Below are 26,087 nucleotides of genomic sequence, written 5' to 3' on the forward strand. Positions count from 1 at the left end.
GTTCCCTACCCACAGCCCAGATGCTTCCATGCTGGCTAGAGAGAACCAGTGGCCACTTGTTTCTGCAGACAGTTGCCTGGGCACCACAAGGACAGGAGTTCTAGCACTAGTGTGGGGGACACTACTTGACAGTCAAGGCAACTGTGAGGATGTGCATGCTCCTGGCAGTGTGCAAAGCCCTATGTGAGCTTGACACACAAAGAAGATAGTACTATCTGTGGCAACCCTTATTTGATGGATCAGAGCTATTTCAGAGCAGGTATATACAGAAGTTATAGCTGCAAGTACAGTTGCATGGGCAGTATTAACACCTCCTGGGTACTTACGTGGCCAAAATGATGTGCCAAGACAATATCCACGATGTTGGTTGTCCAGCCTGAAAACTGAAGAGTGACCATGAATGAGGAGGAGGGAAAGTAACTGGAAGATGGAGTTTCATTACAAATTTCAAAGTGGCTCCTCAGAGTAAAGAAAGCAACAAAGAAACTATTCAAGTGGTAGAAGAAACAAATGCCTGAAGCTTGGGATGGGCGTGCAAGGCTCCAAAGAAGCATGTGCACACATAACACACAGCTCTCCAGACACTGCAAGTGGCCAGAATAATAGAATAATTAAAAGATCCATTCAACGTCAGCCTGCAAGCATGAGCACTAAACCAGAGGAAAGCTGAGTGCTGAAGAGCCACTCATCTCCAAGCAGTTTACCAGGACTTCTCATTCACATAAGATCACACCCACCCCTGCAGTGGAGGCCGTACTACGCCCAGATTGAGAACGCAGCAGGGACAGAAATGAGATTGTACAGTTATTGCCATAAACCAACAAATTCCTGTACTCTGTCCTTTTTCTTCTAACTCTACACACTGTTCATTAAGCACTATGGAGAGGAGATGTGCAGGGGAAGGAGAATCTCACCTTGGATGCTGCCCAGTCAATCCAGCCCTTTGCACATGGATCAACATTAATAAGGACGAGTCCCTCCACCAGGTCGGGGTGGCTGAGCTGTGGGGAGAGCACAGGCACACTCAGAAGGATGATTCAGCCCTCACACTGGTCCATGGCAGGTGCAACATCTGCAAAGCTTCTTGCCAAAGGAAGACAGAGTAAAACAAAGACTAAGCAGGGAGCTCCTTCTGTGCTGGGCAGCCAGGGGCCTTTCCAGAGCCTGGCCCAAATCTGGCTTCCTGCCAGCTTAGTCAGCTGCTGGCACTGAGGGACTGACTACTGACACAGCACCTGCAGCCCAAGCAGTGTCTCCTGCTGACCCACACATCTGGTGCAGCCACAGGTCTTGCTCAGGCTCCAGTGTGTTACAGGGCTGTGGGCAGTGACTGTCTCTGCTCCAATCTGGCACCTCTGGGAAGGACCTGGACAAACTCCTGTGCCTGGAGAGCACCTCCTTCTACTCCTTGTGGGAGAGGCAGTCTCCCAGTGATGTGGAAAAATGGCAAGATTTGGCAAATGGCACAGGCATTGCCTGTGGCTGAGGCCCTGCGAGCACCTGCGGGCTGAGCACGGACCTGGGAAGCTCCAGCACAGGAGCACCTGCCTCAGTGGAGGTGCACCCCCCCCACCCCGGCATCCCCAGTGCGCTGCAGTTCACCTTGGGGAGGTGTGGGGAGCACAGATACACTTTGAGAACTGCTTGCAAACACAAGCTCAGCAATCTAACACAACCAGAGAACGTTGAGCTCTAGGCTCACTTCAAGGCTGAAATCTCATGGCAGCTCTTCTGCTCCATTGTATAGATCAGCACTGGTTACGCAGAAGGAAACAACTCTGTCAGCAGGAAACTGCAATCCAGATAGCGTGGCAAGGGCTTTCTGGGCTTGAGGACGCTGAGCTGAGGACAAAAGCTTACTCGCATGACCTTCTCTTTAGCAAGACTGAAAACTACACAAGATACAAAAGGTAAGGAAGAGAGCAAACACCAGTGCCTCACACCGCCCCAGGCTCAACCCTGACCGGAGGAAATAGGAAGCAGAGAATGTTTTGTAGGAGGGGCAGCTGCATGGTGAAGTGGCTTTAAGAAGCAATAATGGCCTAAATCATCGGCAACTCTCTGCACTCAGCAACTTGAAGCAAAATTTACTGAGAATGTCAGACTTCTGTATCTTTTTTAAATGCTATTTCTGAAAGGCTCAGACAAATTCCTGGGCTGCTAAACTATGTCCACTGATTTCACATGCTTATAAACACTGCGCTTAGAGAGAAATGTAGAAGTACCAAGATAAAGCTAACGCTCTCTTGTCAAAGCGTGGAGTGCAAACTCTACCTCCTTCCAGTGAAAAAGCACCTTCCTCATCAGCGCTGGTTCACAGCACATCACCAAATCAATTGGTGTAACAAACACTGGAAACAGCATACAGTAATGCAGCCAGGCTGGATATTCCTAGCAGCCATGATGGGCTCTGCTGACTCAAAGACATCACATTACAATCCTTCCATATCTGGCATAGCTTCAGAGTAACCTTGGCTGCTCCAATTTAACCATCTGGATGCAAAGTATCTCTCACATGGCTCCCTGCAGGCCTACTGTAATTACTGCTACTTTGCCCGTGCCCTACAAATGACTTGTTTGATCAGTGGAAGACCACAGCTTACATAAGGCACAAGGAAATGAAGATACACTTACTGCACACTTGCTGAGGACATAAGCGCCAGCTCCCAGTCCAATCCCAATAAAGCTTTTCAGGCTGAAAAACAGGCATTTCACAATCAGCAAAGCTAACTTAGGCTCACACCTGAAGCACCCCTACAGGCAATGCCTTTCCCCTCTCTGCATCCAGCTGTTCACTTATGGTTCATTTTCAAAACAATCCAGCAATGATGCAGCAGCCATAAACTGTCTCACGTGGTAGACAATACTCCCAGCATAAGAACCAGACAGGGTTACACGGGTTAGAAGATGCTCAGGCCTTTTGGGACAATTCATTGAGCATATCAGATGTCGCAAGCAGAGATAGAGGTAGGTGCTGGAATGGCTGTATCCAGCTGGCTCACCCTGTTTCCTTTCAGAGACTTACTTCAGGTGTGTCAGAACAGCAGGCAGCATTTCAGCCAGTTCATCCATACTGGGATACTGGTACCTGAAAATCAAGAGAGAGACTGAAGTCAAAGCACCTCCAAATACAGCCCAACAGCAGTTACCTTCCAGTTCTACACAAGGTAGGAGAGACAACTCTAAAGGAGAGATGGGGAGGGACTCTTGGATCAGGGAGGGGAACCATAGGACGAGGGGGAACAGTTTTAAACTGAAAGAGGGGAGATTTAAATGAGATCTCATGAAGGAATTCTTTGCTGTGAGGGTGGTGAGACCCTGGCCCAGGTTGCCCAGAGAAGTTGTGGATGCCCCATCCCTGGAGGGGTTCAAGACCAGGTTGGAAGGGGCTTGGAGCAATCTGGTCTGGTGGAAGGTGTCCCTGCCCAGGGCAGGGGCGTTGGAACTTGATGATCCCTTGATGGTCCCTTCCAACTTGAACCATTCTATGATTCTATGGCAAGGAATATCTGACAGGCATGTGCAAATGTGATTATTTTGCAATGATACTGTATATTCCAGCCAACTGCATGGATCCCACCCTCAGAGCAAGACTAACACAGAGCTGTGGTTTTTTGGGCAGTCAGACTTCTGTAGGAGGTAGACAGACAGCAAGGAATGCCAGCAAGACTGCAGTGTGCTAGGTTCCTGCTCAAGGCAGAAAGCTAGTACCAGCACTCACCACTAGTGAGGACTTTACCCATGCCTCAGTAATAGGAGAATTCCCCGAACACCCCATGGGAAGCCTCATCTTCCCATTTCCTCTGCTCCTGTAACCTGTCTCCCTACTACTGCCTGGCAGTCCCAGTTAGCTGAAACTGGGCGCTACCTCAGTCCAGACCACATCTGGAACAACAAGGGTCTCTGCAGAGTTCTTACCCAGATGGGAATGGGGGGGCTCCTTCCTGCTGGCCTGGTGCATCCACGTGGCACACAGCAAAATGCTGAGTGATCTCTTGCATATCTTCAAAGTTAAAGAATGCATTAAAACAGGATTTGTCTACAACAACAACAACAAAAAAAAAAGAAATGAGAGATTTCCTGAAGTTTTATTGTGCTCTACCCTGCAAACACCATGGCACATACCTGTGTGAGCCCACCCCCCTGCTGAGCCTCTGGGCAGCGGATGCTGGGTGACATGCACTGCTATGCCCCCTCGACTGCAACACAGCAGCCAGCCCCAGCACAGTGACTGCCACGACTGGAGGGCACACAGAGAAACGACACCCCAGCACGCATGCCCAGGAAAACAGGGCTTTGCAGCACTTGGGTGCCCACAGTACATACTGAGGAGCACCTGCGTGAACATAACAGGACATGCTGGGTGGGAAGACACGTGGAAAGAGCAACTGAGCTCACTAGAAACATTACACAACTTCTGCAGCCTTGTAGAAGGGATTTTCTCACCTGCCCAGCATCCAGGGAATGGATGCCTTCTGGTAGCTCTATCACACAGCACAAGTCAGCTAGAGCACCATAGTATGGTGGGTGAACCTACTTCCACCTAGGCTCTACCTTTCAAGGGCTGTTGGAACAGACAGTGGCATGCCACATGCTCTCTCTCCTGCAGACCTTTATCTTTTTACCCTGGAATGACCTGTCTCATCTCAGCTCCAGGACAGGCCTGCTGGTCCCCACTGTCAAAAGCAAATAGCACAACCAAACACTTTTTCAGGGTCCTGGGAATGCAAGGGCTTACGGTTGAGGCCAATGTCGTGGTATGTGAGGATGACAGGTCTGTTCCCCTTGGGTGTGCCCCGCATGGTGACATGGACCACTCCAAAAGCTGTCTCAATGTCATGTTCCTGCAGAGAAAGAAGGAGCCTCAGTGTTAGGTGTGCTGGCTGTGCTACGGGGAACCCTAACTGAAGGCCAGCAGCAAGGGCCTCACCCACACTTTAACGTTGCTCTCCTGTCCAAAGCTGGTGGTTCAGTATAGCTCTTGCAATCTGCAACCCTGTCAAATCTCTCTCTTCAACCACTGCCAAAACCAGGTTGCATTTGTACAGATGTGTGAACGGTTTGGGGCTGCATCTTCCTGTGACGAAGATCCCGTTTCAATGGCCTTTAGTGATGTTGCTGCACCATAGCAGAAGTCAGGTGTGCATCTCTCTCTAGGGGTTCATGGCATCATGAATGCAGGTCCCCTCCCACAGCCAAGCCTTTGATCCCCAGATGGCATCCCTCTCCCTCCAGCTCACAAGTCTCTCTTCAGGGTGCCTCCAACCCAAACCCCTGAGAACATTCTGTCTGCGGGCAAGCTGATGTGAGAAGACACAGCAACGTCTGAGAGGCTGGCAAGTGCCAGCTCCTGGGGACCACGTACCAGAGCCTTTTGGAAACAGGACAAGACAGAACAGGCAGATGGCTGGGAGAGCAAAGAGATCCAAGCTCTGCAGATCCAGTTACTGGCTGACAGGGAGGTTGTACCCATCCACAGGGGAGCAGGTGGCAGCAAAAGCTTTCAACAGCATTAAAAATGAAAGACACAGACTTACATGTACCTGTTCTCCCCGGCTGCCTCTCTACTGCAGCCCCACCTTGGCCACTTGGCCAAGAGCCCATCAGATCTTGCCAACACTGCTGCATGAATGCTCGCTGAGCTGTCATCCCAGGGAAGGCTGAGCACTGGGCCTTAACTAAACACTTTCTTTCCCTGCTGCCAGGTTTGGTAACGTGACAGTAAAACACAATTAGGCTCCTCCAGCAGCTGGCACAGATACAGGAAGTTATGCTGGTTTCCAGCTGGGTATCAGTGGAGCAGTTCCATGACCTGTTTCATGATTACTTGCCAGCAAAACTTCCTGCCTTTTCCCAAGCAAAATATTGAGGGCTTTTTGCACTGCACCTTGCATAAGATAGCAAGAGGACCATGAGGCCTCTGGATAGCTCTCCAGTACTTGTCCAGTGCAGAAACAGAAGCTACAACCTCACGATGACAAATGCATGTACCCATGAAGTTGTCTGAGTTTAACTAAAATAGCTGCAAACACATTTATACAAACATTGATCTAAGAGAACTACGGACTTCGGAGAAGCTGTGGAGATGGCAGTAAGGCTGGGTACACGGTATCATCTGTAAGTCCTTTCTCTCATCTACAGAAATCAAAGGAGAGACATGCTCTGACTTACAGAGACTCTAAAAAGCACCGATTATTTTTTTGATATTAAAAAAACACTGCTTAGGGAATAGCCTTGTGGTTCAGCATGAAGACAGGACACTACAACCTCAAAAACATTTTTTACTAGCTTACACAAAGTATGGGAATTATTTTATTTTTTTTAAACAGTAATTTCCAGTAACCTGAAAGTGGTTAGACCAAACACAGGAGGGGTGAGAGCACCTGGCTTGCAGCACATCAGAAATTCATGTCACCCCTCCTTTCTGGGCACTCTCAAGGGCTGGTTGTGTGCCAGACTGGTTTAGTTCTTGCAGTGAAAGATCCTCCTAGCCCACGCTCCCAGCTCTGCTTCTTTTCAGGGGCCCCAAAGCCTCTCCCCTTCCCGCAGAAGCATGGCAACAGGAGCAAAATGCCACAGCCAAATGACCCCAGGTAGCCTGAAACCTTATCCATCTTGGCTTTGAAGGACAAAAAGACACCTCTGACTGCCATCATCCCCAGAAAGGGGTTGGCCAAGGCCTCCTGTGCAGGTAGGAGATGATCCGTTCGCGTGTGAAGCAGCCCAGCCCACGCAGCAGCACTGCTGCCCTTGCATGGGCACACGAGGAAGCCCAGGGCACAGCCTCTGTCTCCTGAGCCCCTGCGGAACCACCAGGCTCTCCCCTTGCCTGTCTTCTCAGCCCTGTGCTGCTTTGCTAAGCTGGGTGCAGCCCTGTGTGGTAGGACAGCAGGACATGTCCTACAGCCATAGCCGTGGCCCTCACTTCAGTGTTCTCCAAGTTCACAGGTGTTAATGAGTCCTTTAACAAAAGTGGCCACTTTTGGAGGAGGCCAAGGGCGGCAGCTGGCAGTGCACATGGCTGAAACTGCGAAGTGCAGGGAACTCACGGAAGAGCCCAGCAAGTGCCACAGCAGCCAGAGCATGTAACCCCCAGATACGCTCCCCTACACGTCTGAGCTGACCAGGTGGGGGACTGCCATTAAATGCAGGTCTCTGTCAGCTCTGGCAGTTGTTGGTCTCTTCCATAACCAACTTTAACTCATTGACCTGTCAGGAAATGATCCAGCTGCATTTTTAAAATTTTTAATTTCTTTTTAATATCTTACTTTGTTAGATTTCTGCCAGTTATGCCAGTTCAATGAGTTAAGAAGCTCACAGAAGAGTCTGGCAAATGCTGGTCCTGGGGAGTGCATGGGGTGGCAGAAGAAATAACACTGCCCTGAGCAGTTTAACCCTGTCCAGTTAAACTGACTCACTTCTCATGAAACTGCACCTCTGGAGGACCAGGGAGGGTTTATAAGCAGCAGCAAAAGATTGACTATCAAACAGAAGCACAAAACCCAAACTGAGCCAACAGTGAGAAAAGTACAGAAATCAATAAGAGAGCTGATGATATTTTAAAAATCACCAGTACAGTGTCTTTTCTAGAATTACATTCAAACCTACTGCTAAGGTCACACATAATTCCACTAGGCAGAATACTGGACAAGGTACTAGAAACAGAAACACCCACCTCTCTTCAGAGCTTTTGTCCCAGCACCTCAATATGCTTCATATTGCAACACCCTGCATTTTTGTTTTCCGAAGTTGAGCTTGGGTCTTAGCTCTCTAGTAGGGAAGGAAAAGAGCTTCCTTGAGCTAAAAGTCAATCCTTGCTTTCCCACTTACTTTGACTTGTCTGATTGTGTAAACTGTGATTTGGGGAAATGAGACATTCGTCGAGAAGAGATTTTCATGTCACCACTGGGCATTAGCCCAATCTGAAGGGCACTCGCTTCACTACTCCTTCAATAACATTAGGGATTCAAATACAGGGAATGTCCACTGAAGATGGAAGCAACTTGAGAAATCCCATCTTTAGCAGATCTCAGGAAGCTGCACTTTACAAAATTTAAGATGCTAAATTTCTGCAAACTTCTTACTCTGCCCTGTACAAAGCCTTAGACTGGGAGTACTTAAGGTTATTTCTATTTTTTTCCTGCTAGTTCCCAGGCAAGATGGAAATCCTCCTCCTGGGAAGCAGCTTCCGTCCTCTGCCTCCTCTGGTTAAAGCCTTTTACTTTTTTAAGGTTTTTTCCAAGGTCTACAAAGCAAGTAGCAGACACTGCTTCTACATTTGCTTTTTTAGCTACACATTCCAACATCGTGCTGATCTCCTTTTCAAGATTACCTGGAGAGATAAGACTGAGTTTTACCCCTACCTTCCCTACAGGTAATTCCATGTCCATTTTTCCATTGAACTTAATTTTCTCTGAAACTTTGCCCTGTACCTTTAGGGCTTTTATCTTGACCTATGACTGCAAAGGACAATAACGTTCTCAGACGTCACACAATTACAGCACACATGACTTCCCTGTCACCTGCTTTCCTCCAAAACAGCACTCTCCCTCATATCAAAGCCAAAGGACAGCACGAGGCAACTGCTTAATACAGAGCCTAGGTATCATGCTTAAGATGGCAGCAACACTCTCTACACTTATAAGATACAACTTCTCCCTTGAATCAGCCAAAAAAAAGTTATTATCTCATTACATCATTACTAGTTTATTACTCTTCCAAACACAGAGGAGAATAACCCAGTTACAATGGGTACCAGAGCACTCGGTGAGAGAAGAGCAGCTTCACAGACTCTGCCCTTGCCAAAAGTGCTTTCTTGTCCTTCCTGTAGAGACACCTTCCCTGCCAGCCACCCCGCGAGATGTCCTGTCTGCATCACACAGTCACCGTAACCGCTACCCCCTCGTGATTCTGCATGTTCTCTCCTGGGATTTGCCCATCGCTCTTGTAGAAATGTAGTGTTGGAAAGTATCAATGACTTGTAACCTTCACCTCCCAGACACTGGCACACTTTGTAGACTCTGCTCAGGCCAGCTCTGACACAGTGCAGCAGCACAGCTTGAGCGGAGACTCCAGCTACAGACTGAACACGGATCGGGTCCATAGTGCAGGGATGCAGTGACAGGAGAAGACAACTGGAAAAGATGCAGCCAGTAGATAGCCAGGTTCTACCAAATGTGCAGTCTGCAAAATACGGGAGATGAATGCAAGAGAAGATGACGATCTGCAGTTGTGTTTTGAAAAGCTTGATAAAATGTAATTTTCACTTAGGGACTGGAAACTTCATCAGAGGTTTCTCTGAAAAGATTTTTATCTTCTGCCCTTATTTGTACAGTAGGTAAAAAATAAACAGCAGCTGCAGACAACCTGCTGTAAATGGGAACTCAAGAGCAGAGGCACCCTCGCTCTCAGCAGCCTGCCCTCGCTGGCCACAGGCACAAAGCTTGTGACGCACACAGGGCAAACAGCAGTGCTGGGGGAACAGAGAGGGACACAAGTCCTCTGCAGGCAGCTACTATTGATCAACTCCAATAAGCTGGGAAACATTGCTTCAAAAACTAGCAGTTCCCTCCAGGCATGGATGAGAAGAGCAATGACAGAGGAGGACCAGTAGGTATGGAGATCAGCTCTAGCCACTTCAAGAGCACGCACTTGTGGAAAAATAAAATAGAGCAAGCATGTAGTAATACCTCCTCAAACACCTGCATCTTGCAACAGTTTCCCTTAATTTTCCTAACATCCAACTATCTGTAGGTTAAAAGAGACTTCCTGAACTACAGGTGTGGTACTCCCTTTGACTTTCTCTTCTGAGAACTGGGGAGTCACCCCCTGCTACCCGTGCCTTCGGCATCTGCCTCACCCTGTGACCAGAAAAGCCAAAGCTTAACAATGTGCAAGGTGAAGAACCACTTTGTTTCCGACCTTGTATCTGCTGGCTTTGCATGAGATCCCCCAGTCCTTGGTTTGGAAGATGGAGAACAACTGATCCCAGTCCACAACAGTGACGACCTAACAGCTTGTTGCCATCCCCTTCACATGCCCCTTTCTGGTCTGACGTACACTGGACTATTGGGCCAGTCCCAGTACAGCAGCTTGTTTCTGACCATACTGCTGTTCTCCACAACTGCTCTATCCTTTCTAAGACAAGGGGGATGGCGGTGCGCCAAACACATGTGGGCGTGCTGTGGATTTACAGGGTAGCACAATGAGGTCACTTTGTTCTCTGTTCCTGATAAACAAGAATTGATTTGCTTTGTGGAAAGCCATGAGCCCCAAGCTGACATTTTCACTCATCTCTCGCAATGTTAAGGTCTTAATGCCTCTGGGTTATCATCGGCCCAGAGCTCGCACTTTCATATTCCAGTGCAGGATGGTTTTACTCAATGTGCACCACACATGTTTACCCAAAGGCAAATACAGTTTGCCACTGCACCTTCCATCACTTTTTCCAGATCGTTTAAGAGTAGATTTAAGCAGCACAGGTCCCAATACAGATCTCTAAGGTGCTCCTCTAGTGATCTCAAGCAACTGTGAAAATAATTGCTTGGGTTTTTTTTTCTTTTTTAACCAATATTTCATCCATGAAAGGACCTCTCCCCTGACCGCATGGCCACCTAAGCTCCTTAAGACATATGTCTTAGGACAACTTTTTGGTAAGGGGTCTTGTCTTTTGGAAATCAAGCAGGCTGCATCAACTTCATTGCCTTTATTTATATGGTTACTGACTCCTTCAAAGAATTCCAACAGTTCTGCAGAGCAGGACTCCATCCCTTTACAAAAACCATGCTGACCCTTTCCCAATGTTTATCCATGTAATTCATCCACTATACTCCATGTGTTTTATCCGTCTGGTAGAGTTCAGTGAATTCCCAGAACTCCTCTGGGACCTGTTTTAAAAATTGTGTTACAGGTGAAGCACTGCAGTCCTTGCACCTCACAGCAGCTTCAACAGAGGAGCACAACCTCTCACTTAACAACTCAACTATTTCATCCTTAAACCCATTTAAAACTGCTGGGTTGATACATCCAGTCCTGGCAACCTGCTGTAAAAGCATATATTTTAGCTTTTTTACAGCCTCTGCAATAGGCACTGCGGTTTAAGGCAGAGTCTCTGCTGACTCCCCACAAAGAGCACTCCAGCACGGTAACCTCTGTGAGCTGCTCCATGGCAAGCTTGAGAGCAGAAGAAATTAAATTTTGTTTTTCTGCTATGGGTAGATCTTCCCCGAGTCCTGCTCTCAGAGCCTTAGAGCTCTCCAAACTCTCTCACATGTGCCATTTCTGATCGATTGAAATGGGACTATTTCTCCCCACTCCCTTTGCAAGTCACCTCTCAAAATCCCCTTTTGCCTGCTTTGTTCTGTTCATATATTTAATCTGCTAGAGTTTATAACCTTTTCAATTTTCTCCAGCTTTTTGAAGAATGCTTTTTTGTTTTCAATAGCCTCCATGCCCTTCTGTTTAGTCACACTGGCTTCCCTGCACCATTTCTCATGTCTGCTGTGATAGATGGGCGCTTGCTCTCTGCTTAGCTTATTTTCAAGAAGCTTCTCCATTTCTGTGCAGTTCTTGTTTTGATCTTGGAGTACAAAACCAGGGAAGTTTTCTATGGGTTGAAGTTTTTTTCCTTTTTCCCCGGGACGTTGACCTGGAGCACATTATGGTTCCCATCACAGAGCAGCTCTTTGAAGACACTGTTTTAGAACACATTTCTCCGCCCTTCTCAGAATCACATCAATGACAGCTTCTGCTCCCTGGGGCTCCCTGACTTGTTGCTCCATAGGAGTTTGTGGTTAAAATGGAGTATTGGTGCCACATCTGTCTAACTGACACAGGGCAGCTGAAGCTTCCTAGCCTTGTCTTCTAGCCTTGCGGCTTCTCTGATCACCCTCCTGGGTACTCACACAATTACAGACAAAACATAAATTTCTTATTTAGACCTGGGATTTCAGTCCAAGGGGAATCCAAGTTATTCACTGACATTAGAGCCAAATCAGATCAACAAGCTTCCTTTAACATCCACCTGTATCTACCCTCTCCTTCCTGTACTGTGTTGAGGTATTCACTCTGAGTGTTCACCAACAGGGACCTTGACTGTCTTCTGTGATCCCAGACAAGAATACAATAACCACTGGAAAAAAACAACCAACCAACCAAACAAAAAAACCCTGCAAACCAAAAACAACACCAAGGTTTTGGGTATAAGTTCTTGTTACAGATTGGCTGACTTGATGATGAAGCGCTATTGAAAAGAGTGCTTCTCTCATGCCTCTGTCCTGCCCCATGTCCAGTGAGCTGATGGTTTCATGGAAACCCCACTACATCGGGAAGCCAAAGCAACTGGCCCTGCAGCCATAGGATCTCTTACTGGATGGAAGGTAAGCACTGCAAGTGCACACACAGTGGCAGCAACACTGACCTGCCTTCGCTATCCTGTTAAGGTATCAGGTAGGGTTTGGGCAGAAGAACAGACAGTAGCCAGAGAAAGGCCACCAATGCTACTGACCATCTCTGACAGCCCTGTGATTTTTGCTCTACGCCTTATGGTCCCAGCTGCTGAGAATCACTGTTATTTAGTCAGAGCCCTATGCTTTAGAAAACGAGATGTGTGTGAACCAAATGGCACAACCATCTCTGACTGCTACCCTCTGTCTCTGGCCAGAAAGAGGAACACTGACAAGTGCCACAGAACATTTCCCATATTAAGAAAAAATATTTCTTAGTGAGGGAATGAGGCACCCAATAGCAGTTCCAGAGGTGCCAATGCCTTGTGCTCCAGGGACTCCCGAGCAGCCAGACTGCAACAGTCCCAATTCCAGCCATGCTCCCTCGGCTCCAGGTCAGAGTGTGATCCAGAGCTTAAGTTTTAATAGTTATTAAAGTCTGCAGTAAATAATTTGTTTCACAGTAGGAATGATTAATTATGAGAATATTACCAGTGCTTTTCACAACTAATTTATTAAGCTGCTTTTTTGGCATTACCAGATCAGTTTTACTCCCAGTGTGAAGGTACTCAAAGTTCAAAATCAATTCCCTGGAAAAACGGAGAATTTATTTAATTTGGAGGCCAACAACAAAGAACAAATCTGTGAAAGTATCAAACAAATCTGTAAATTTTTTTTTTTTTTTTAATTCAAATCTGGCAGAACACAGCAGCAAGGTAGCTGTTGCTGCTCACATTCTACTCAAGCTTGTCGAATGTCTTTACTAGTAGAGGGCTAGAAACTTCCCCCAAACCCATTCAGCCTAAGGGCACTCAGGTCCTGGTTCACCTAAGGCAAAGAAAACTGGCACTTTGCTGTGAGGTGGAGGAAATGCAGATTACTCACATCAGGTTGTCCCCTTTTACAGTGACACCGTAGCTACAGTTGTTATTTACTGTATGTCATCTTTGCCAGTCTTGGCAAAGGTGGAAAACAATTGCAGCATGCTCTTCTGGCAACCTACTATGGCTATTGACCATGGAGATTAAAGTAGAGAATCCATTGTCTTGCTTTTTGCAAGAGCTGCCCCCAAATTTCGACATGTTACTAAAACAATATTATGCCTATAAGCTAAGAAAAAAATACTGTAAGACTGTAAACCATCACCATCTGGTAATTCTTACCACTACAGTACCAAAGCCCGTAATGCAGTTGGTAGGTAAGCATTTACCATGTCCTCTCTGTGCAGAATTATTTTGGAAATAGTAGAGCTGAAGGAGACGGCTGCGTGGGAAGCAATTCTAAATCAGATTTAAAGCAACATCTTGAACTAAATTATTCATTTCCATACAGAGCAGAAATTTATTATGAGAAAACACAATGTGATCTAGCAAGTAGGCAATGGTTTCTAGTACATTGTGTAATTAGATTAAGTCTTAAATTAGAGAAATGCTGCGTGAGAATCAAGAGCAGCAGAAGAATGAGGTGTGCGATCTGGTTACACAAACACAAAAGCATCAGGAGCCAAAGGTACTGCTGGGCTATCCCCAGCCTATTGCTGTATATACAAACCAGCCTTTGTGTGTTCCTCTTCCAAAGGCACATGATGCTGAAAGGACAGACCTCGTGTGTATCTGTAACCCTTCCTAATGCTCTGGGTCAGCCAGAGAGAAATGGCAAGTTGTCTCTGAAACCCAGATTCTGCCAGAGAACAGATAATGGCTCTGCAGCCAAATGAACTGAAGTCGTGACCTGAGGTGTACAGCTGACAGGCTGGGTTTGTGCTCCCAAATCAGAGGTCATAAACTCCTACAATCACACAATATTGACATCATTAGGCAATTAATGACAACACCTACAAGTCGGAGATGGAGCAAAGTGTACTTCTCCATCTCCTGCCCTGCCCATGCGTTACAAGAAGCAGTTAAAGCCACAACTTTCTTGCACTCCAGTCAAGTATCCAATGTCATAAGCAAGGGACCCAGCACAGACTTTGGAATATGTGGTGCTTCTTACTCCTGCTCTAAGGGTAAATTCCCCCTTTCCCAGCTAATGCAAGAAACTGGACCTGCCTAGATCTGTAACAGTTCAGGGTGAATTAAACCACCTGCACATCAGCTCTCACCTGCATGAGTCTGGCAGCAGCTGTTCTTCCCAGCACTCTGCACTAGGATTTTGAGCCAGTAGAGTACTGGGCTGCAGCTTTCCCCATGGGCTGCACACAGAACAGGCTGATGCCTCCAGCGCTCCTCCATCCCCTGGACGGTGGGCTCAAGGTACCACAATCTTTACAGCCTTTGTAAACCTGAATCCTACACAAGGAAGATCTGAGTCTGCTAATGCACAGGCAAGTCTAAAAATGTTTTGTGTGACTGCTAGACCTCAGATCATCTTAACCCCTAAAGGCAACCTGGAAGACAGGTGAGGGGCCATGTTTCCAGCCAAGGACAGTCTACCTGTTGACACGATACGCCAAAATACATTTCTGAAGGCCACAAACATCTTAAAATCTCCTGGAGAAGAGAAAGCAGGGCAATGTTCTGTGTCTCCAAACCTTTCATGTTCCTGGGAACTAAAACTGAGTCTAACTGCATTGAGTTGTAACTAGTATTGCAATTACTCATTAGCTGTTCTGAAATACCATTAATGAGTGTTGCATAATGGATGGAAACAAACCAGTCACTGTTAGTGGAAAGGCAACATTCATTTTTCTGAAAGCAGGAAGGAGGCAAATCCCTTTCTCAACCCAAAGTGCATACATTTGCTTTACTCTAGGAACTCACCAACAAGAACAAAAAAGCACTGGAACCTCAAATACCACATCTGCATAATCAGCCTCTTCAGCACACTGCTGTCACAAGCGTACAGAAAGCAAAAGTAACGTTTAAGTAAACCCCATGGAAGGATTGTGCTCATATATTAAAAACAAAAATCGAATTTCAGTCCAAGTCCAGCTGGCAAAAGCTTTCCAGAATTCAACATTGCAGTTTTACAAAAACCAGAGTTTTTAGATGGAAAGCCAGTGATGGGAAGCATCAGGAAGAGCTTCCCAAGAAATAAGAATAATGAAAAAAAAAATATCCAAAATAAAATTCCATTTTAATCTTTTTTAGCTTTACAGTATTTGTTGCTGTAATGTCAGCAGAAGTCAAACCCAGTACTTCAGTGGTGACACTAGTTTTAAAAAGATTAGGGGCAGCTCCTAATTTAGTAGGCACTAAAAAAACTTGCTTTTTAGATCAAAACATCTTCTGTGATGCAATTAATTTCACTCTAGCAGTTTGAACAAGAGAACAAAAGAACTCATTGTACAAATCAGAAGAATGGTCCTCAATATCCTAGAGAAAACATTTCAATACTAGTGAGAACAGCTCCCCATTGAGAAAGCAAACCCTTCCTCAAAATGCTAACATTTCATGTTTTTTCATTACAATAAACAGAAGATGCTTTAAAACATCTTGTATTCAATGCCACTGTGTAGCAATCACAAGCTGGCTTTAATGATTGCAGTAGGAAATTAACCCAGTTTTGATACAACATCTATGACATCAGCAAACGCACGTGATGGGATATTTCAATAATCTCTCAATAGCAGAACACCATCTCCTGCTGCACAGCAAGCAAAAATAAAGCAAAGAAATAGGGCATGGATAAGCAAGCTTTAAAAAATGCAGATCAAAAAGCTTCAAACGTACATGTGGAAGAACTTCTCCAAAATTGAATTAGTAAAAACATGAGTTTATTGAAAAGCTATACTTTCAATATTAAACAGTGGCAAAAAAAATGCTCATTGAGGTCTCTTAATTCTTCAAACATTTTGCTGTGTTTTACTCTGCACACAGGCAACACCCATTAACTCTACATTTTCAATTAATTCCAGCAATGCATAGCAAGCTGTTGTACAGGGAAACTTTAATTTCTTTCCTCCACAGGTTTATGTATGTCTTGTCTTTTCTGTTTCAGCTGAAATCTGTTTACTTATTCCCACCTCTTCTGTACCTTGTGAGCCTTCTGCAAATATTCTGCCAAATCCCAGACCTACCTCCACCCCCAGGGCCTCTTCTGCACTGTGTGTGCTGGGGAGCAAAACACTCTCCCCCTTCATGGGGGTGGAAGGAGCAGAGTAGAAGCACAGCTATACATCAGATCAGACGCTTGCTTACGGCAGACTGAAACATAGTGCAGATTCATTTGGATAGTTTTACAAATATATCAGCATATTTCTTCATTTTTAGTTAAAGCAATTCACCTGGAAAAAGGGGAGAGATTTAGGCTAACACCAAACACCTACTTCCCAAAGCAATGGAAGAGGGTCTGCAGATAATAATAAAAGCCCAAGCACAGCTCTATTAACTGTGTAGGTCACCACACCATCTGTCCATCAGCAACCCAGACCATTTAATCCACTATCTGCCCACAAATGTTAGAAGCCAAGCCTAGATTTCATTAGGGTTCATATAGCTTTCAAGTAAGGTAGGTCTCAGATTTAGGTTAAAACATTTTATTTCTGAGACTAACCTAGATACATATTGATAAAGACCCCTAAGCCACCATGCTCGCTCTCCTTATCTCTGTTGCTAAATGGTTATCAGATTATGTGGGGGTTGTTTTAACTGATGCCCAGGCAATCTGTTATTTGTCAGGGTTAATTGCGGTTGCTTGCAGGTGAACAGTTTAAGAAAACCAGGGCACCTGTGTCTGAAAGTTAGCTGTATCAGAAAGGCTAAAAGCTTCTTCATACCGCATTAACCCAGAGTAACACACTTCAGACTTGCTCTGTTGACTTTGCCCAGATCTGATTCTGGCAAGTTATTTAAAACTAAAAACAAATACACTGGGAAATTAACAGAAATTCCAAAGGAAGGAAAGATCTCACAAACCTTAAATATCCACTTTACCTTGAAAAGTAACACATGCCAAAGCTTTACAGAAAACAGCACACCCAACCTGTGTGCCTGGCACTACACAGCTCAGTCAGTGACAGTGCTAACAAGATGCTCCCGAGCTGGGATTAAACCAAAAGAGTCTCATAAGCATGGCTCAACTGCAGAAAATATTTTGAAACTCCAGCTTCCAGCCAAAAGGAGGTCTAGATGCAGCACAGGATGAACAAATGCTGAGGCGGGCTGTTACTGCCCTGGAAGGAGCTGGGAGGGACTTACAGCAAATCACCTCATGGCTGAGGGCACAGAATAATCAGGCCTCAACTCCAGTATGTCAACGTCTTGTACTGGGGAGCTCAAACTGGACCTGTGCTGTCAACAGGGTTGCCACCAACACCGAGAGAGAGCACACCCTTCCCTCGCCCTGCTGACTGCAGCCCTGCAAGCACAGCCCAGGATGTGGTCGGTGTCATGCAAAGCCACAGCTCTATCTCCATTTAAAACAGCTTTTTTTAGACTGTGAGAAAAATAGGGAGGTCTGAAATGCAGGTCTTGCATCACTGATGCCATGGTGTCATACTGCAAACACTACACTGTATAAATAATATAATCCATCCCACAAACCCACTACATTTTCTCTGCAAACCCACCAGGTCCCTTGCAGACATTACTGCTATCGGAAGCTGATTGAGAACTTCACAGCGCTCTAACTGGAAACCATCTTCCAGTTACCAGTCTGCGAATTTGTGGCCAGTGTATGCCTGTTCTTGTAAAATTGAGATGTCCCCCAAGGTTATTCCTCCCTGTGAAGTTCTGGGCAAATTAAACCCCCAGCTCAGTCTAAGTGCTCTTAAGTCTCTCTTTATACAACAGGATCTCCCTTCCTCTAAAAACCCCAGCAAACCTCTTCACTTTGAATTCCCATCTCTCAAACACTGGTAAGTAGAGACACCAATTTTGCAGAGGCCTGAATGTGGCAGCTGGATGTGCTTCAACAGATTAAAAAGCAGCAGTAATTTTTCACAGGACAACAGAAGAACTCAACCTCCATGTTTAAGTACTGCTCTGGCTATTAGCAACTGAGGCAGAAAGCCCAAGGGCCCAATGCACCATCTATCGTCTCTGCCAGATTTCAAACATAGGCTTCATCCAGCCCCTGGGGGTACCTTCCAGGTAGGACGGGGCAGCCAAGCCAGGTGTGCCCTGAAACCACACCTTGCAGGGAGAGATGCTGGAGGAAGGTGAGGCTGGGACAACATTTACAGTCACAAGAGACAGTGTGCTAACTTCAAGCTAAAAAAAAATAAATTCTAAATTAATTACCAAGAGGGAAGGAACATCTTGTCTCCTGCCCAACTGTTGCCATGGCCACCAGCTCACTGCTGATCTAAATCACAGCACATAAAAGCAACAAGCATGTCCTTTCCCGGCCCAGCACTCCCCAGAGCCCCTCAGCAGCTCCTCCTGCGGCGGACAGGGACTGAAACAACAGCAGCACTGGGACATGCCAAGTGCACAGGAGTTGGTGGTTGCACCATCATGTTTCCTTGGGGCTCACACAGCTTCAGGTTTGGGCTGTTCTTTAAAGAAGGGCACAAAGAGCTTTGCTTGTAGAGGGAAAGTGTAGAGTGAGAAGGCAGCAGCGACACACAGCTCTGCTACAGGCACTCCTTCCTGCCTTCCCACCCCATTCCGGCTCCAAAGAGCATATCTGCTCAGAGACAAGCAGGGCACGGGCAAATGTAGAGCTTTGTTGGGTCATTAGGGAATTTTTAGTGAAGGCACCGTATTTATGCCCCAATAGGCAGTGTCTGTACTCCCTAATGCTCTTACTCAAAGGCATTGCACCTATTTTCACCCATTCCCCATCCAACACGGGAGCACACTGGACCTCTGGCAGAGATGGAGAAGATGCAGAAAGATGGAGAGAAGACAGTACAGGGAAGTGTTTTAAATGCATTATCTATCTTTATTAAAACAGAAATGTCATTGTGTAACATTGTTACTGCTTCTAAGACTAGACACTGAAGTTTCAACGTGCTAAGATTAGTAATTTTTATAATTATAAACTTAAAGATAGCACTAAAACTCACAATGAATCAAGCTAAAGCAGTAAAGTGACATGTGCCTGCCCAGATGGGGTGTACCTGGAAAAAATAGAAACTATCTTCTTTGGACTGTATTTATTATATTCCTGTTCTGCGCAGGCTTGCGCAGAACCTTCCAGAAGGTTTTCTGGAATCATCTACATCAACAGACTTTTATTAAAAGCTCACCCGTGCTGTTGACAGCTCTACCCCCTGGCTGCACCACTGGTATAATACAGCAAGGAGAGCCTGTCCTGTGCTCAGCAGAACTCTACAGACACAGCAGCCTCCTACAGTCAAAGAAAAAGAAAATCTGCCGGCTGCACGGATCCAGCACGCTGAGCGGGAAGCCAGTGAGGTGATCCGGCACGGAAAATGAGGCTGTGCTCTACAAAATGCACCATGTAATCTCAGTGCTGTGCTCTGCCCAGAAAAGAATGCCTCTTCTGTCTTGGATGCTTGTGGTGCAACTGCTCCTCTAACAGGATCATTCCTATGTCAACCAGAGCGATCAGGCTCATCCCTGCACTACTCTCCCAGGGGAGTAACCTCCCAGAAAATGACCATGGCTTTGTCATGACCCAGGCCCAGCAAAGCAGGGGTGCTCTATCTGGGGCAGCTTCGTGACTGCCATCTCTTCTCAACCCAAATAGACAGAGCACACAGGCTCCTCCTTTCCCAGCCAGTGAACCCGAGGGGATGTGACAGAGCTGCAGTTCTTCAACATATTGCATATCTCAAAGAAACTGCTTCTCAGGACAACAGCCATCCTGGGAGATGTTGTGGAGCCTCAGCAGAGCAGTTGAAGCCTGTACCTCAGAGCTCAGAACAATGTGCTCTGCATGAGAAGGTGAAGGGCAATTTCTGCCAACTGGACATATTGAAATTCTTATTGATTAAGCCTTAACAGGAGTTAAAATTAAGATACAGAGCTTTTTCATTCTCTCAGCATTACTGATGGGCCATGGGGAGTCTGCACACAGATCCTTGTCTCCTGCACATTTCTTACCTGACAGTCGAAGTCCTGGAAGTTGCGAGCCGCATTCTGTTAACAAAAAACAGAAAAAAAAAAAAATTGATGAATTTGAATGCAAAACTCTTGAAAGGCCCACACTAGGATCTCAGTAACAAGCACAAGGAACCAAGCGATGCGGGTGGGTACTCTGCAGGAACAGCTGTGCACATGGTACTTGTTCCATAGCGACCTGTGAGGAATGTGGGAACTGCGCTCAGCAGTTCACAGCTCACTCTTCCCCGAGAGTGAGACCCCCCCCACAGGCAAGCACAGAAGTACAGCACACGGCTGCTGTACTGCAGGTTCAAAGATCTGCAGTGACTTTGTCCATATGCCCATGTGCTTGGTGAGACTCTGGCTCTGGCCATGGAGTAGGTTACTCTCCTGAGTGCTGTCAAACGCTGCAAAAGGCTGAGCAAATAATTTCACACAGCGTTCTAGCTTATGTGCTTTAGGCATAACACCTTACTGCTAAAATTACAACTAGGACCATAAACGCACAATAGAAGTACCCCAAATATTTCTTCTGGCTGAGCACCTTAACTCATCTCCATGTGTAAACAAATGGCCTTGTTTTCCTTCTCCCAAAGCTTTGCCACATTAGCAAGAACGCAGGTTGCTACCTACATTCTTCAGCCTGACATGTTTATGTTGAGATATATGCAAATTTGTTTTAAGAATCCCCCCGGTGTTAAGTATTAAACGTGCCATGGCACAAAGCACCAAATCCTCAGGACAGGGGAAAAGAAAATAAAAAGCAGCCACCTCTTATTTCAGTTTGAGATCCTGAAGTTAGTTGAAATTTCTGACAGCTCTGTCTATGCTTCTTTCCCTGCTCTGTTAAATAACAGACAGTAGAGCCTTCTCATCTACCAGGTTGTAAAGAAGGTAAATTCAATCAACTAATGTCACAGTGATTAAGGACTGTAAAAAAACCTAAGAAGAAATGAGAAACTTCTGTACCCAGCACTGGATTTGTAAAGAAAAAAGTAAGTAAAGGCAGATCAGAATTTGTACTAGGAAAAGCAAGATTCCCCGAGCGGGGAGCAGGGAGGAAATGACACAAAGCAAAGAACGAAGGTTTGCAACCGTGTTACTTGTTGTCAGGGTGTCCCACCATGCACAAGCAGCATTAGTGCTGACACGTCCTGACTCCTGCATACTTGATTTTAACACACCAAAAGTGCCAGAACATGGACCAGCCAGAATAATAAAGTGTCACTGGGATAAGTCTTCTGATCAGGTTACAGGCAGTACTCTCTTCTTCTTCTCCTCTCTCTTTCAACTAAATGGGAACGTTTAAAGTTGATTTTCTTTCCCAATATAAAGTCACTACATTTTAGTGAGCCTGAATGAGGTGAATATATATATATATAATCGAATGTATTTTACTTCCCTGCACTTGGTACTAGGCTTAAGTTACACAGAAACATGAGTGTTTGTATTCTTTAAAAGCCAGGCTTGTAATTTTCTGCTGACTCAGATTTGAGACAAAACAAAGACAGGACTCAGTGGTACCCAGTGGCACTTCCTACAGTTCAGACAAATGAAGGAGATATGAACCATTTCCCTTTCGCAGGCAATTCCACTTAAAGTATGAGTACTAAGACACCAGAGCTCCTTTTCTCTGTACAGCAGCCTTTGAATCTGAAGAGTTCATGAGCACTCACTCATTAGCACAAGAGATTTACTGTACTATTTCTGGCCTTTAATCCATGCTGGCTCACAACTCCTACATCTAAACTGGGTTGGTCAGTAAAAATCTTAGTGAACTGCCAGCTCAATACTTTTTAGAATCTGATACACTGCACAGAACAGCATGTGATGGCACCACACCCATATACTCCATAAATTATGTCTAAAAAGCACATGTGTATTATTTCAAGCTTGAAAACATTAGTAAGGGCCACACTTCAGAGATGGTAGCATGAGGCATTTCTTTTGTTAAAATAAAGTGTAAAAAGGAGGACCACAGCACACTTCTCTTTCCATGCGGTGCTGAGGATGGTTCTGGAGCTACTCTGTGTATTTTTTTCGTACTGAGACAGTATATGCTTCCTGTAACTTCAATACTGAGTCAAGGAAACCAAATATGACTTTGTATGAGCCCTTCTGTATGCTAGTTAACACCACTGGGCTGTTTAGGTAAGCACTCTGCATTTAAACTGGAACTGTCCCAGCTACTAGCTATCTCTAATGGCTGTGCAGATGACACCATGGCAGCGACCTGATGGGACTGATCAGGCAATACTTGACAGAGAAACTAAAAACTTATAAGGTGAAAATCACTTTGTTTTGCCAGGCAAAACCTCCTACTTAGGTCAGCTCACTGAAGCATGGGAAATCTACCCCCTTGTACTGGTTTCAGCTGAGATAGAGTTAATTTTCTTTCTAGTGGTTGCCATGTTCTCAGAACTGTTGTGAAAGGAATGTCAATAATGCATATTGTTTTAGTTGTTGCTAAGTGATGTTTATACTAGTCAAGGAGCTTTTTTGGCTTCCCATAGAAGCTGGGAAGGAGCATAGACAGAACAACAGAATGTTCAATGGAATATTCTATACCATAGATGTCACGCTCGGTATATAAATGGGGGTTGGACAGGAGGGTGGGGAGGAATCCTTGATCTCTGCACAGGTCAGGCTGGGCAACCAATTCACCAGGCGGTGAGAGTGACTTGTGTCTTGTCTATTCTTTTACCATTATTATTATTGTCATTTTCCTTTATTGTTCTATTAAACTGTCTTTATCTCAACGCACGAGGTTTTTTTCCCTTTCCCCTCTTTTCTCCCTCTTCTCCTATCCTTCTGGGGGCAGGGAAGGGGAGGTGAGCGAGAGGCTGCATGGTCCTAGTTGCTGGCTGGGGTTAAACTAGGACACCTCTTCAACTCAAACATGGAAAATGCTAGAACCATGAGCAAGACCTGGAGCACTGCATTAGGAAGCTTGTCTTCTGTAAACATTTATCTCTCATTTTGAAGTCATAAACTGCTTTCAAGGCATTTCTGTATTTTTATCTGCTGGTCTGCACTGATTTTGTTCTTCCAAGGCTCACCCTCCCTGGAAACATTTTTAAAAGTTATGTTTAATCTATAGTGGAAGCCCAGTAGTCATCATTAGGCTGTAAGAATAGGTAGCTGGACTGCAGATTTCAGCTGAATTTTTAGATTTTACAGATACTAAACAGATATGCTAGCACACTGCAGAAATAAGAAAAACAGCAGAATTTCAGAGATTTCATCCATTTTGGGTGGGAGTCTGCACTAGGCAGTGCAGTCTTCTACAGGCACAGAGCGAGTGGACAAACTACCATATTCCTTTGGCAGCTAATCTAATTTTTGGCAATCTAATTTAATCTAATCTAACTTAATCTAATCCAACTTTGGCAAGCTAATTCTTGATGTCAGCCATTAAACAGCAAAGCACTGGGAACTGCTTCACATACCACCAACACGGCTGTTGGGTATGGAAAGTGACCAAACCACATTGCTCATAATCACAATTTGCAGATGCAAGATTTGAGATCTTTTTGGCATGGCCCATAATGATTTAGGCATTTGGAGCAACAGTTTGTGGCAGGATCCAGTGAAGCTAGGGCTTTCCTAAAGCCCAGATGGCTCTCCTCAGGCCCAAAGACAACAGTGAAAGCCTTAAACAGTTGCTGCTATACAATAGTTTTCCAAAGTTTCAGTATTGCATGAATCTGGACTGTTCTAGCTAGGCTTTCTAGATATTAAAAGGCTGTCCATTACTAAATCCAGGGAGATAGGGTTGTTTTGGGGGTTAAAACACAAAAGGATAATGTAAGACAAAAGATTTTAAACACAAAAAAGTAAAAATAAAAGAAAAAAGAAAATGGAATACAATCCAATGTTTCTCTAACAAGCATGAACATATTAGAGGTTATACAGCTCCTCCAGGTCAGGAATGATATCACCTTTTTGTGCCCTGCCTTCATAAATTCTCAGTAGAGACATGACATACTGTTTGGCTGTGACTCTAAACCCACCTGAACTGTGGTGGGCTGTCCTTCCCTGAGACTTTGGAAGAGTATAGGGTGGTGGATTATCAGAGTGGGGAAGCATTTACTGTTTTTCAGTACTTAAGGTACCTCAAGCTGTAAGAAGATACTGGCAATGAGGGCTCCTTGCCAGACAAAGTCAGCCAGAGTACACCTGTGAGAGCAAAGGAGCAGCTAGCATTACCTTATCATTCAGGAGCGGTTTGATCTCTGTCAACTGAACATCCTGCAGTTCATCCATGGTGCTCTAAGTGGAGCCAATTAACCCTCAAAGCAGCAAATGGGTGATTCTGAAATAAAGGCATATTGTTAGAAACAGTATTGCAAGAGACACTAGCCAAAGAAAGCTTCAAGATCTTTCATTAGACTTGTACATGTTCAAACTGAAGCCTGAAAGTCTAAGAGCTGGTTCTTGGTGCAACACAAATTATCTCTAAGTGTAGAAGGCAAACAGCCACGCTTGCACTGAGTATCTCAGTTGTGTTACTCCTTACCCTACACATTGCCTTGCCTATTGAAAGCTGTCCCTGAAAGCTCAGGCCTTTCTACTCAGAGCCTGGAGCCTCCATGCATTGCTGGCACTTCAGCCATAGTCTGCAGGGAAATGAACTGGAAATGACAGGATCAGAGTGAAAAACTGTGTTAAATATGCAGGAATACTGACATCTCACTGCCATGCCTGACACACCGTAACCACAGCATCCAGCCACTAAAACAGGGCTGTCCCTGTACCCACTAGATGCGCAGCCAATGCTGCATTTGCACGTGGGAGACAGAGGTGTGGAGATCCAAGTATCTTCTTGGCACAATGTAAGACAGCCCTGAACCCAAGGCAGCCCTTGTTTTATGAGGGGGGATATAAAAATGGCCCCCAGATAGTCCTGGTCCAGTTGAACATGTGAAGAGTAATACTTAATTGTGCAGCTCAAACAATCATTCTCCATCAGGTGGTGCACAGACATCAAAGGAAAGAAAGAAAAATAATGTAATCAACAGCATGTGAAGTGAATCAGTAGCATGTGTCTATGGGAAATCACTGCTGCTACGGAGTCAGGGAAGAAATCTTCTAGTATAAATACAACAATGAGGATGGAGGAGAAATATGGCAGTTTACCAGGGATTTAATTTTTATTCTAGAGGCTCTACACCTGTGTTTCTAGACAGGACAATTTCTAGAGCAGGCAGCTGCAGCAGTATGAAGAGGGCTCTGGCAATTGGAGTGGTCATGCCTGATGGTGCAGATTATTTGGTTGTTCAGGAACACTATACACATTACTGTAGATGAAATAAAAGAAATAAACTTCTGTATATACTGGTCTGATTAAGAGCTCAACATCTACCAGGTTCTCTCCAAAACAGCATCCCACAAGGTTACAGACACCAAAGGAGTTTCAAACAAACCTCACAAAGCTTACCTACAGCAGGTGACACAGTAGTGAATTGACCACTTTATTACTTGGAGAGCTTGTTCCTCTCTTACACTTCTTTGAAAAGACATCCACCAGACCTGATGGCAGGAAGGAAGGTGATGCTTATTCTTGGGGTCACCCAAGAGACCAAGAAGTTGTCCACTCTACCCAAAGGGATTAGAAAGCTCTGTACGCACCAGCCTCCTTTCTCTGTGGTTTTACCCACAAGGGAGGGGTAAGTTACACTTGACT

The 26,087-nt window shown here is 45.3% G+C and overlaps 1 protein-coding gene across 4 annotated transcripts in view; it reads right to left on the reverse strand.

Annotated features, from left to right (window-relative positions):
- The window catches only part of NDRG3 (NDRG family member 3), a 65,343-nt gene that overhangs the window by 9,138 nt on the left and 30,118 nt on the right, over nt 1–26,087 (reverse strand). For 3 of the 4 annotated variants that reach the window (XM_074157437.1, XM_074157438.1, XM_074157436.1), the window contains 8 exons: nt 24,611–24,716; nt 20,402–20,437; nt 4,739–4,844; nt 3,919–4,039; nt 3,026–3,088; nt 2,635–2,695; nt 915–1,001; nt 327–383 (listed from right to left, as the gene is read on the reverse strand). In XM_074157437.1, coding sequence (XP_074013538.1) covers nt 327–383; nt 915–1,001; nt 2,635–2,695; nt 3,026–3,088; nt 3,919–4,039; nt 4,739–4,844; nt 20,402–20,437; nt 24,611–24,667 — 588 coding nt within the window. In that variant the 5' untranslated portion in view covers nt 24,668–24,716. Of the gene's footprint in view, nt 1–326; nt 384–914; nt 1,002–2,634; nt 2,696–3,025; nt 3,089–3,918; nt 4,040–4,738; nt 4,845–20,401; nt 20,438–24,610; nt 24,717–26,087 lie in introns of those variants that run through there. The other variant, XM_074157439.1, reaches the window with a different exon arrangement.

Source organism: Numenius arquata, chromosome 12 (genome assembly GCF_964106895.1).
Source record: "Numenius arquata chromosome 12, bNumArq3.hap1.1, whole genome shotgun sequence".
NCBI lineage: Eukaryota > Metazoa > Chordata > Aves > Charadriiformes > Scolopacidae > Numenius > Numenius arquata.